The 14,144-nt window shown below is 41.5% G+C and overlaps 1 protein-coding gene across 1 annotated transcript in view; it reads left to right on the plus strand.

The window, feature by feature from the left end:
• PTPRB (protein tyrosine phosphatase receptor type B) overlaps window positions 1-14,144 on the plus strand; it is a 134,673-nt gene that overhangs the window by 12,986 nt on the left and 107,543 nt on the right. Inside the window, exon 2 of the mRNA XM_044280441.1 lies at window positions 2,907-3,302. Coding sequence (XP_044136376.1) covers window positions 2,907-3,302 — 396 coding nt within the window. The remainder of the gene's footprint in view (window positions 1-2,906; window positions 3,303-14,144) is intronic.

Below are 14,144 nucleotides of genomic sequence, written 5' to 3' on the forward strand. Positions count from 1 at the left end.
GACCCCAGTGACAATCATTAGATGCAATGTCACAATATGACAACTCAAACATCATGTCCTGTGACACATTGCCTTGTAGCCACATCCATAAAGTAATATATGTACATGTACTCAAATGAAAATGATATTACTAATATAATTCCATTCTGAATATTGCCCTTATGTCCCAGTTCCAGGCCCTGTAAACAACTGAGTGAATAGTAAAGGGGAATTTATTGGGGAATTAATGTTTTTTTGTACTATTGCCAGCTCTTTTCTTAAAATTTCAGACAACCTCCAACTTCACAGCCATGTAGGAAACAGGAGTTAATAATCCTTTAAAGAGGTTCTGTCACACAAAAATGCAGTGCAATCTGACAGCATCATGTTATAGATCAGGGATGCTCAACCTGCGGCCCTCCAGCTGTTGTAAAACTACAACTCCAATCATGCCCTCCTGTTGGCTAATAGCTGTAGGCTGTCCGGGCATGCTGGGAGTTGTAGTTTTGCAACAGCTGGAGGGCCACTGGTTGGGCATCCCTGTTATAGAGCAAGAGAAGCGCAGGCAGCAGTATTTTGTGCTGCACTGTGGTATTTGGTTTTGCAGAGGCATTGTTTTGTACTGCACTGGGGCTGTAATGACTGTAGGTAGGGACAGACAAAGACAGTCTTAAGGCTCGTACCCAGCCCGCTTTCACTTCCTACTTGCAGTACAAGCCCTAGATAGCAAGACCGCAGCTGGTTGATGATCCCTACGCTATATAAGTGCAGAGACAACTAACAAACAAAGACAGACAAACACAATACAGAGTAGTATGTAAACGGGTCAAAATGAGTCAGGCTACACAGTACCAAGCAAGAGAGTAAGAGTGGTTAGAAGACAAGCTGAGATCAGAAACAGATAGGCTACGCAGTACCAAAATATAGACAGAGACTGGTCAGAATACAAGTCGGGGATAGAAACACAAGCAATCCAAATAAGCACAGGAGCAAGAACCAGGAACACAGCTAGTGAGTCAAAGACTATCACAGGCACTGGTGTATGACCAGGAAGGGATTTAACTAGAGCGTCTTGTCCCTGGATCAGAACCTAATAGGTCCATGACTCAGCGCTCCATTAGTCAGCAACACTAGCACATAGGAGTATAGCAGCTGAGCAATCAGTGCACTGCTAATCTCTCCTAGCACATGCCCGCTGCGGGGTGAAACAAAGCACTGAATTGTTGCTATGGATACGGTTGCGTCACCAGGGGGAGTGGCTATGCAGCACATCTCTCCCAGCGTGGCCGTACCAAGGCTGAGTATTGCACCACTGGAGCCTGGACAGGTAAGTTTATTACAGTGGCATTTGGTTTTGCAGAGGTAGTGTTTTGTGCTGCACAGTGTGAACAAGTTAACCCTAAATTCCACCTGAACCTCTGTCCCTGCCTACTTGCACGACCAACTGAAGTGGCGGACCACAACAGGACGACGTTCACTGCTTATATATGTACTGAAGATTACCAGAGAAAAGCAGAGGAAAAAAAAATACAAAATGACAGGCAGGCACATAATTACTGAGTCGAACATACTAGATCAAAACCAAAAGAGAACAATGAAGCCAATGTCATACATCAGCAGTCAAGACCAGGTCCAAATACCTCAGACAGAAGCGAGTCCATGAACCAAGCCAGGGTCAAACCAGGACATGCAGAAAAGCCAAATCACAATCCAAGAATCAGGGTCAAAAGGAGTAGTCAAAGTCAGAACAGATTGCCTGTTTAAATACCCCGCAGTTCCTAGTGACGTGATGCACTCCCATGTTGACGTGAGATGAGACTGTCTCCCTGGCAAACAGATGCCAATAGGTACACGGATAATCGTGTCTGCTGGCGCTGGTAGTGACAATTTTGTACTGAACTGTTGTATTTGGTTCTGCTCGGGAGGTATTTTGTTCTGTACTACGGTATTGCTAGCACTGCTTTCTTCTTTTGTCCCACCTTCAGATAATTTTGACCCACCTACAACATGGGGCCACTTTTAGGTTCTTTTCCAGACCCGTTTTGAGTTCCCAGTCCGCCCCTGGCTGTCAGTCATTGATAGCACCTACCTCCTGTAATGACGGATCTTCACAGGGCTGCAGATATAAATATATAAGTTACAGGCTTTACTGAATCTTTTCCAACTAAAATATATATCAATCTGCTCATCTTCTCCTGCTCTTTTAGGAAAACAACGGTCATTTGGGACATCACCCTGCTTTCTCAAAAAAAAAAAAAAAACATTTGTATAAATATTTGAGCAGCTTGACTAAAGTAGGCAACTTATGCACATACTGTATACAGTGTGGGTATTTTTGAGTTTATACAGAAATACTCTTTAAATTAAAGGGGTTGACTGGCTTTGGAGCCGACAACCCCTTGGGTCCTAACCTGTGGTCCTGAACATAAAACCCCCACTCTATTCCCATCTGCAGGACCAGGAAACGGCTTGAACCCATTATCACTGTGGCCAATCACAGGCCTCAGCGGTCACATTGACACTTTCGCTGGATGGAACAAAATAAAATAAAACGTTATGCATTAAAAGCATCTTTTGTAAAAAAAAATATAAAATTGGCGTGCCGTGGATTTCTCCTTTGAAATAGATCATTGACTTGAAAGCTACATCACAGCAGTGATGTACTATTCAAGCTGCTGTGACCACTGAGGGTTCAAGCTGCTTCCTGCTGCTGCAGGGCCCGGAAGCAGACAGGAATGTACTGGTTGGTTTTATGATCTGGGCCACAGGTTAGGAACCCGGGGGTTGTCAGCTCCAAGCCTAGAAAGTCCTTTAACATTGGGAAGAGAAAAGACTACATGGATATTACCATCAATGCTGGAATCGTCATGCATTTTTTGTTGTTATACATGATAGATTATAATGTGTTTTCTCTCTTGCTTTTACAGAGAGCTTCTTAATATACCATGACCAGAAGAATGTTTGTATTAGCATCGGCAAGTATGTGAGTGTTACAAAATGTAATGTGACATATCGCAGCCAGCATTGGAAATGGACAGAAGATGGGAAGCTACATAACGTCAAATCCTCCATGTGTCTGGGCATGTCTCTCGCTTCTGCTTCTCACTTTCGCCCCGCCATGCTTGTTGATTGTGCTAATGCCCCCACATGGACATGCCATAAAAGTGAACGACTTCTTGAAGTTGGAAATACTTCTCTGTTCTTACGAAAACAAGGAATTAGGGTTGTTGTTAAAAAGGGAACAAAATACCCCAATACCTGGAAAAGAATGGAGGTGGATGAAGTAGGAAAAATTGCATTTGAAAACATATGTCTAGATGAAGGTAAGTAATGTTAATACACATACTGTATACAGTGTAAAATATTAAGATGATTTAGCCCCAAAATAGGCTTTAAAAATTATTTCACCAGATAAGCCGAATACCATGTAACCTTTATCTATCTATCCATCTGTCTAATTTATCTATCTTCTACCTATCCTCTATCTGTCCCGTAATAATACAGTAGAACCTGTCATAACAGTTAACACTCTGAACCACAAAAATTAGTAAAAAGGAATAATTAATAATCATATACAAAAACAGATTAGTAGATAGCATTCAACAGGGATGGAGCTACTGCTGTAGCAGCCATAGCGCCCCGGACAGGCAGACAGTTTCCCTTCAGTAGCTGGGACCGTAGCTGGCTGAAGGGGGAGGTGGATTTAACCTGCCCTCTCTCAGGCTGTATAACAGATAGAGATATGAGCCAGGTATTGTTTTAAATCTAAGAAGAGTGTCTTTAGAAACCGGGTCGGGAGTGAGATCTGCAAGTAATACCTGCAATTCTAATTTCTGACCTGGTTTCTTAAGGTTCTCTTTCTGGTTGTGTTCTGGCTAGCACTGCAATCCCTTGTTCTAAAGCTTAGATTGTCATACTTTTTCTCTTGTCACATCTGGGGGGTCTGAAAAAATGAGCACCTATTTAATTACACCTTCTGTGCCTAATTAAGCCATTTATTGAAGCCACAACTCAGACATTTACCAGTGTTGAGATTATATCATAAAAAGTCACACCATACACTTGCACCACAAAGTTCACATTTCACACTGTCCCTATCCGATTATTTTTTCGCAACAGCAACAATAAGTATTTCCAGGAGTGGATTGGCCATAGATCTTGCAGGAAAATTTCCCGGTGAGCCGATGCCTGAGGGGCTGCTGAAGCCTTCCTCTCTGCTGCTGTTGGGGTACATAATGAGCTCTCAGCGGTTATTTATGCTGTGATAACCAGGTACTCATTTACTCGGCGTGCAACCGCACATGCTCTCCTAAATTCCACAGCTGCGGCCCCCATCTCACCTCCTAAGCCCCCTGCTCCATATCTTAATCAGACACAACTGGAAGAGGAGGACAGATAATCACATCTATTGATGCCACAACAGGGGACAGCTCTTGGTTCAATATATGGTGCTGCTCTGTGGTATATGGTTCTGCTGGGATGGTATTTTATGCTATGGTATTGCTGACCCCATCTACTTGTTTTGCCTTCGTCTTCTGTCAATGTGGACCCTCCTACAACATGGGATGACTCTTAGGTTTTTTCTTCCAGGGCCACTTTAGGTTTCCAGTCTGCCTCTGAGCACCTATAATGTGCTTTTCTCACAAGGGCTGCAAAGCACAGTCCAGATGCAAGCAATCGGCACGTTATACTGTCACAGGAGGAAAGCAAATTAGTTATTTGCCCACAAATGCCAAACTGAAGAGGTGCATTTTGTTTTAAAAGAGTTCAATGATGATATGATGATATCTCTAGTATTGATCCGAGAAAGTGGGGTTTGCATGAAGGTTCTGATTCCAAAAGTTTTTTAGTGGGTCATGGATATGGGCATAATTGTACAAAAGTAGTAAAATATTTTTTAAAAAGACACATACTTGGTACTGCTGTAATCATACTGACCTAGAGAATGCCACATGGTGAGAGCCAATTAAAAAACTCTGCTATGGGGCCCAGCCTTTTCTATTTAAGCCCCTGGCTAGGGATGAGCGAATCGACTTCGGATGGAATATCCGAAGTCAATTCGCATAAAACTTAGTTCCAATACTGTACTGTACATTATTGACGAATGTTTCATCCAAAGTCGATTTGCTCATCCCTACCTCTGGCCTAAAATATATCATATGTAAAAGATATTAACAAAGTCCACATTCAGATTCATACATCATGGAGTCAATAAAATGTTAATGTTATGCAATCCAAGGTGATATACAGTACAGACCAAAAGTTTGGACACACCTTCTCATTCAAAGAGTTTTCTTTATTTTCATGACTATGAAAATTGTAGATTCACACTGAAGGCATCAAAACTATGAATTAACACATGTGGAATTATATACATAGCAAAAAAGTGTGAAACAACTGAAAATATGTCATATTCTAGGTTCTTCAAAGTAGCCACCTTTTGCTTTGATTACTGCTTTGCACACTCTTGGCATTCTCTTGTTGAGCTTCAAGAGGTAGTCACCTGAAATGGTATTCCAACAGTCTTGAAGGAGTAACCAGAGATGCTTAGCACTTGTTGGCCCTTTTGCCTTCACTCTGCGGTCCAGCTCACCCCAAACCATCTCGATTGGGTTCAGGTCCGGTGACTGTGGAGGCCAGATCATCTGGCGCAGCACCCCATCACTCTCCTTCATGGTCAAATAGCCCTTACACAGCCTGGAGGTGAGTTTGGGGTCATTGTCCTGTTGAAAAATAAATGATGGTCCAACTAAACGCAAACCGGATGGAATAGCATGCCGCTGCAAGATGCTGTGGTAGCCATGCTGGTTCAGTATGCCTTCAATTTTGAATAAATCCCCAACAGTGTCACCAGCAAAGCACCCCCACACCATCACACCTCCTCCTCCATGCTTCACGGTGGGAACCAGGCATGTAGAGTCCATCCTTTTCTGCATCGCACAAAGACACGGTGGTTGGAACCAAAGATCTCAAATTTGGACTCATCAGACCAAAGCACAGATTTCCACTGGTCTAATGTCCATTCCTTGTGTTCTTTAGCTCAAACAAGTCTCTTCTGCTTGTTGCCTGTCCTTAGCAGTGGTTTCCTAGCAGATATTCTACCATGAAGACCTGATTCACACAGTCTCCTCTTAACAGTTGTTCTAGAGATGTGTCTGCTGCTAGAACTCTGTGTGGCATTGACCTTGTCTCTAATCTGAGCTGCTGTTAACCTGCGATTTCTGAGGCTGGTGACTCGGATGAACTTATCCTCCGCAGCAGAGGTGACTCTTGGTCTTCCTTACCTGGGGCGGTCCGCATGTGAGCCAGTTTCTTTGTAGCGCTTGATGGTTTTTGTGACTGCACTTGGGGACACTTTCAAAGTTTTCCCAATTTTTCAGACTGACTGACCTTCATTTCTTAAAGTAATGATGGCCACTCGTTTTTCTTTCCTTAGCTACTTTTTCTTGCCATAATACAAATTCTAACAGTCTATTCAGTAGGACTATCAGCTGTGTATCCACCTGACTTCTCCACAAGGCAACTGATGGTCCCAACCCCATTTATAAGGCAAGAAATCCCACTTATTAACCCTGACAGGGCACACCTGTGAAGTGAAAACCATTTCAGGTGACTACCTCTTGAAGCTCATCAAGAGAATGCCAAAAGTGTGCAAAGCAGTAATCAAAGCAAAAGGTGGCTACTTTGAAGAACCTAGAATATGACTTATTTTCTGTTGTTTCACACTTTTTTGTTATGTATATAATTCCACATGTGTTAATTCATAGTTTTGATGCTTTCAGTGTGAATCTACAATTTTCATAGTCATGAAAATAAAGAAAACTCTTTGAATGAGAAGGTATGTCCAAACTTTTGGTCTGTACTGTATATTATCATGATATATATATATAAAATAGAAAAATAATATACCAAGGACGTCGACTTGACGCATGTATACCAACATTCAGGGTGATGAAATTGTAATGATAGGATGCAAGTGATTGGTCAATCGCAGATCACGTGATACTCTTGATTTTATGTTATGCTTGTAAGTCCATTGATCCATTGAATATAGTTTTAATTACTTTCAGAAAACTGTGTTACCCTATGAAAGGGGCTTGTTTTAGCCTCAAGTTTTATACTATAAGGGAAAGTGTGCTGACCCATTTCTTCATATAACTGTACATGTGTGATACAATGCCCCCTCATTCATACAATGCACCAGGGGCGTAGCTAAAGGCTCATGGGCCCTGGTGCAAGAGTTCAGCTGGGGCCCCCTTCTCTCAGTACTTTGTAGCCAGGGGCAGGGAAGCACATGAGGCAAAAATTGAAACGGCACCTTTAACCCCTTCCCTCCAGCAAGAGGTGTAACTTGACCTGCATGCACTTTCTATAATACCTGTGTCTTCTTATGCAGCACAAGGGTTTTTGGGCCCCTCAGGCTCCTGGGCCCGGTAGTGACTGCTACCTCTGCACCCTCTATAGCTATGTTCCTGCGAATGCACCCCTCTTTCAAGCGCCCTGCACCCCATGACCACCTCTCTGAAACAGAATGCTCCTCAAGGTCCCCCACCCACACAGACTGCTTTTCTTACAAAGAGTGCTCACCATAGACCTCCCTCTCACACAGACTGCTCTCATGCCTCACACTTTTACAGAGACTATGCTCTCCTCTAACAGAGAGTGCCTCCTTCTCCCCTCTTTGACATAGACTGCTCCTTATTAACCCTCGCACACATAGCTCCTTATGCTCCCCACCACTGCTATAAATATATAGGTGCACATTTATTAAGCACGTTGCACAAGAATTATGGCATAAAATGCACCAAAAAGAATGGCGTTTTGATTTGCGGCAAATATATCAACGGTTTTCTCCAGAATTTTCACCATCAAAAATGCATCACGCCAGAAACAAGCTATAAACGTCAAAGTGGGCGGGGCTATCAAATTGGCGTATATTACACCTCATTTATCATCCTCTTATAGGCAGAAATGGCTCAAATTGTTGCGGACAATTAAGCTGGTGGCTGGTGGTTTGTGTAAAAAGTCGCATTTATGGCATAAAGATGTGACTTTTTGTCAAAAAGTCACATTTATGAAAAGAAAAACCAACTCATTATGGGACCAAGTGATAGGTAAGTATCAAAACATGATGCGCTCATTTGTATCTAATATAAATCAGCTAAACAGCAGTAAATTGACATTAAACAAAACAGTAACAAAAACGTCCCAAATCTAAGACAAAAGTCACAATTTACCACTGGAAATTTCGCAAATATGTTTCAAAAGTCGCAAGTACGGTCTGGCAGGGGTTCGTTGAAAGTCGCGTTTTACTGCTGTTGGCGTTAAAATGTCGCAAATTAAGAGAAATAGGTGGATTATCAAGTTTATATTAAAAAAAGTCACATTTTAAATGGGCAGTGCGCCCTTTGATATATGAGGTGAAACAAAATCACCACTTTTGATTTGTAATGTTAGTATTTTTTTTGTGTGCAAACTATGCCATTATTGATACTTGTCCCCCATAGTGTCATTAAAACCACATACAAAAAGGGTAAATCTGCAGAAAATGCACATTAAAATCTGCATGTCTGATATCCAGATTTTACAGTGGAATAAAATCCCCCCAAAATTTTCCACATCTGAACATGGTCTGTAAAACTAACTGAATGGATGTGTCCCTGCTGCGCTTCCCAAGTGATCAGCTGTAGGGAAAGTGCAGCCTTACACACAGGGGCGGATTGGCCGTAGACCCTACAGAGAAATTTCCCGGCGGGCCGATGCCTAGGATGGCCACCTAAGCCCTCCTCACGGTCAACAATCAGGTACATAATGATTTGATTCTCTCTTATGCACCTGCCCAGCAGCCATAGGTGCCCTCTTGAATCCTCAGGCTAGCGATATAGTTGAATACTGTGGTGCAGATGGCAGTATTTTGTGCTTCACTGTGGTATTTGGTTCAGCTGGGATGGTATATTGCTCTGCAGTATTGTCACCCTGCCTAATTATTTTGCCCTGCCTTCAGTCAATTTGGACCCACCTGCAACATGGGACCACTTTTACATTTTTTTTTCCAGGGCTACTTTTAGTTCCCAGTCCGCCCCGCTTACACAGTATACATTCATTACCCAATGAGCATCAATCAAGGGCAACCAGCTGTCCTTTGGGACTACACTTCTCAGTTCCAAACTGGAGGCCTCTGCTTTATGTCCACATACAAGTGCCCTAATAAAGCAGAACACCCCATTGTTTGTCCAGGTTACATTGGTTGTGTCTGTCCAGTTTAGGCTGAGTTCACATCACCGTTTAGCTTTCCGTTCTTCTGATCCGTCAGAAGAAGATAGAGAGGAAAAAAAAAAAGGATCCTGTAGAAAAACGGGTCCTGTTGCATCAGTTGTCATTGTCATCCATTTGAGCTATTTTCATTTGAGATATGTTTTTTAGAGGGGGAAAAAAAGTCCTGCATGCAGGACTTTTGTTTCCGTGTAAAAAAACGCCTCTCATACGGAAATGGCTCAAACGGATGACAACTGATGGAACAGGATCCTTTTTTTTTTTGTTTTTTTACTGGATCCAGTTTTTTTTTCTCTCTCTTCTTCTGATGGATCAGAAAGCTAAACGGTGATGTGAACTCCCGCTTACATGGATTGTGTCTAGTATTGAAGCTGAGGTCCATTGAGCTGTAATACTACACACTACATGCGTAGCGGTTTTTAGAAGAAAGCACCCATGTATTTTTTTTATTTTGTGCAACCCCTTTAGTGAGTCGTGTTGATACATGGTAGGGGGGTAAAATAATTTAAAACTTAATTTTCTTTAAATTCTTTTAGCAGCTTTTTTTTTTTACCATACAACTATGCACTTACTGTGCATTTCTTTTTTATATCCATATCTGTATAGGACAATTTTCTTTTATGATAAAGGCATTGAAGCCTTTCCTTTCAACAAGACTAGATTAGTTTGAAAGTTTGCCAAAAGGTCTTCCAACATTTGGCACGTATCATTTCCCATGGAAGGAAAGGCAGGTCCTTTTCAGCACACTTGCTTAGAGATACAGAGCTATACTGGGATTTGTATTTGCCAAGGACAGATCTTTGCTCACACTGAGAAAGTGCTAAAATAAATTAATCATTACAATATCAAGAACGTCTTCAATCTGAAGCAGAAATAAATGGTCAATGAGCATAGAAATGCCAGTAAATCGGCTCATCATCAAAAATAAGTTGTTTCATTATTTGGTCCTTTAACCAGCATTGACAATTTGACATAGAAAAAAAGCCAAAGGGCTGTCTGGTGTACCACTAGAGGGAGCTTTAGGGAATGACCACATGTAGCAGAAATTCCACTGTAGATTTTTAAAATTTGTTGTAGATTTTTGTGAGGATTGTTGTGGATTTCACCATTTACATTGCAACGGGTAAAATCCTTCATGGATGTTCGCAGCATAAAGTTACATGGTGTGGATTGAAAATCAACACCGCAGGTCAATTCAAGCTATAGATTTTTTTTTTGCAAAATGTGGATGAGATTTCTTAAAATTTCATCAATTTTTCCAGTATTATAAAATGAATTCGATTTGGCAATTTTGCAAATCCACATTATATCTGCCACCTGTGAGCATACTTTTGCAGGAGAATTTAAACTGTATTATGTATAGGTGAAACTCGAAAAATTAGAATATCGTGCAAAGTTCCTTTATTTAAGTAATGCAACTTAAAAGGTGAAACTAACATATGGGATAGACTCATTACATGCAAAGCGAGATATTTCAAGCCTTTTTTTGGTATAATTTGGATGATTATGGCTTACAGCTTATGAAACCCCAAAGTCACAATTTTGAGGTACCCTTTGCTCAGGGGGTATGGATTAATTAGCTGACTAGAGTGCGACACTTTGAGCCTAGAATATTGAACCTTTTCACAAAACTCTCATTTTAAGCTGCATTAATGCAATTCCTTTTAATTTGTATTACTGAAATAAATGGACTTTTGCACAATATTCTAATTTTTCGAGTTTCACCTTTATATATGATCTCATTAGTCTTGTATGATAATTATACAGTATATAGTTACAGTGAATTTCCAAGAGTATACTTTACTACCCTACAGGGAAATTTCCCAGCGGCTGTTGGAAACGGGGCTACTCAAGCCCTCTTCAAGCTGCTGGGTATGTACAATCTGACTCTCTCAATGTTAATGGAAGCATCAAGTACTTATGTACCCAGTTGGGTACCACAGATGCCCTCCTGAATTACTATTATCAGGATTGTGATACAGTTGAATACTGCAGCAGAAACAGAAGCCTCGTAGCTTCCTGCTCCACCGTTCGTCCCGTCTGTGGCTTGCATTGCATATGGTATGGGCGAGCCCGCCTACTTGTGTTGCTCCCACCTTCTGTCAATTTGGATGGGCCACTTGTTTTTTTCCAGGGCCACTTTAAGTTGCCAGTCCACCCCTGTATACTATTAATGACATATCCTCAGAATAGGTTATCAATATTTGATCAGCAGGGGTCCAACACCTGGCACTGCCACTGATCAGCTGTTTGAAGATGCCGCTGGGCTCAGGTGAGTGCTGCCGCCTCCTCACAGCATACCAAGCACAGCACTGTATATTGTATACCGGCTGTGCTGGGTATTGCAGCCCAGGTCCATTCACTTGAATAGGACTGAGCTATATATAGGCCACGTGAACAGTGAACACATCACTTGTCTAGGAAGATGATGTAGTGCTCACTTGAGTGCCATGGCCTGTTCAAATAGCTGATTGGTGGGGTTGCCAGGAGTTTGGACTCTGATCAGAAATTGATGATCTATCTTGAGGATAGGTCTTCAATATAAACCTCCCAGAAAATGCCTTTTAAGCTGTGTAAGTAGTTTATAATATGTTTTATCAGTGTAAATACTGTTCTTCAAGAGCTCCTTGAACAGAGGAGCTGGATTGGCCCTAGATCTTACAGGGAAATTTCCCAGTGGGCCAAGGCCCAGGGGGCTACCTCAGCCCTCTTCATGGCAGGCCAGTGGAGGTTTTGGGGGATATATTTTGTGCTGTTGGCAGTATTTTATGATGGACTGTTGTATTTGGCTCTGTTGGGATGGTATAATGTGCCACAATATGGTATTGCTGGCCCTGCCTTTCATCAACTTGCACCCAACTACAAAACAGAGCCACTTTTAGTATTTTTCCAGGGCCACTTTAAATTTCCAGTCCGCACCTGGTAATAAATATTACTAAAAATGTTTCTATTGTCAATTTCTGTGAAATATTTAAGTGTTATATACAGTGAATAAAGTTTATTAATCCTGTTCTGAGTTGCAAGTGCCAGGATCAGACAGCATGCCTCCCAAGTGTTCCTTTTTTTGGAGGGACAAACCCTCTTTTTGACCCAAGTCCCTCTTTGATCCTTAAATGTCCCTCTTTTTGATCTGGGGAATTAATACTTTAAATGTTTTTTTAATAAATTTACTAAATTGCTTGTGACTAAACTATCCGTATGGTTTCTACCTGTATATTAGACTAGAACTTCATTATTTTGCGCAATTTGGACCTTAAAATATCTATAATCCGATGATTTATGTGCTAATATTTAAATGGATGTTGAAGTGCAAGAAAAAAATTGTCCCATGGGCACCACAATAACCGATCCCCAGCTACTGCAGTTGTGACGGAGTCACTAATTATGCTTTGGGTGGAGTTAGAGGTGTGGCCTAGTATGGAAAAAACTGCCGTGATGCGCGCCGCACATATTGTCCCTCTTTGCGATTTTCAAAAGTTGGGAGGTATGAGAGAGGGAGTGAATTCTCCATGCCCCATTCTAATGCAAAGCCAGGGTGAAGACTTCCATGTATACGACCCTCTGTCTGAAACTGCTTACATACAAGTTACAGCTCCTGACTCCCTGCTGTCTGCATCAGACAGGACTAAAGACTCCTCTCCTGTCCTTGACATTTACCACCTCTCACAGTTGTCCAAGTACATACAGCAAAATATATGGCATGTGTATGACATATATCACATATAAATATGTCAGGAAGAGTGGACGAGCACAACTTATTAATGAAAGATGAAAACTGAAGACTAGAAAGCCATTAGCAAACAACACTAGGTCCAACCTTGATGAATGTGTTGCACGCTGAACTGGAGAGCGGCTTAGTTACTATGGTGCACTAATATAGATAAATCTCATATCTGTCTGCATCCTAACTAGAGCTGGTTTGTATGTTTCTTCAGCATATGGTTTGTAAAAAAAAAAGAATAAAAAAAAAAAACATATGGAACAGTATTGTAGTGGGAGACTTGCTATTCGGGACCATTGGAAACCTTGGTGACAGCTGCGCTCAGAATTGTAAGGGCGTCTGTACCTCAGATATTACAAAGAAATGTGCTTTCATATATAGGCAATTGAAATACAGGTTGGATGCTTGATTAAAAATATTAGGGGAGATTTACAAAGAAAAAGTGGCTATAATTCTGCTCCTTGACAGTTGAAAAGTGCCTTTAAAAGGGCGCATGTCTAAGGTTTCCGTTACGCAGGCTGATGGTTAGCAAACAATTGTTGGGTTTTCAGGTCTTTCATGCAGACATAAAAATGCTCACTTTCTAGAATATTTTCCCTGAATAGGGATCAGGGGTGGACTGGGAACTTAAAGTGGCCCTGTGTTGTAGGTGGGTCCAAATTATAGGAAGGCAGGGCCAGAAATACCATATTGTGGCACATTATACCACCCCAACAGAGCCAAATCCCACAGTCCATAACTAAATACTGCCAGCAGCAAAAAATACACCCCCCGAAACGTACTCTGGCTGGTCGTGAGGAGGGCTCAGGCGGCCCACTGGGACACTTCCCTGTAAGGTCTATGGCCTCTGATGAAAATAAATGATCGTAATTATAATTTTTCAAACCCTTTTCAGTTAAGGGTCCTATAAATAAACGCTGACTTATTATATTGTGATGGTCGTTTGTCTCAGGCTGAAATCAGTCTAAAAGGACCACAAGAAGAGACATAAAATGTGGCATTATTATTAAAGACATACGCTATTTTTTGCTCATTTATTGGTGTACATGTTTGCCCACCATGAGTTGGCATAAGGAAAATATGTCTCGTAAACCTAGAAAGCTATGCCAAATTATCATGTCAGATGCACCATTTTGATGAATTTGTTGTAAATTGATGTCTCCTACACCTT

The sequence above is a fragment of the Bufo gargarizans genome, chromosome 2, assembly GCF_014858855.1.
Source record: "Bufo gargarizans isolate SCDJY-AF-19 chromosome 2, ASM1485885v1, whole genome shotgun sequence".
Taxonomy (NCBI): Eukaryota; Metazoa; Chordata; class Amphibia; order Anura; family Bufonidae; genus Bufo; species Bufo gargarizans.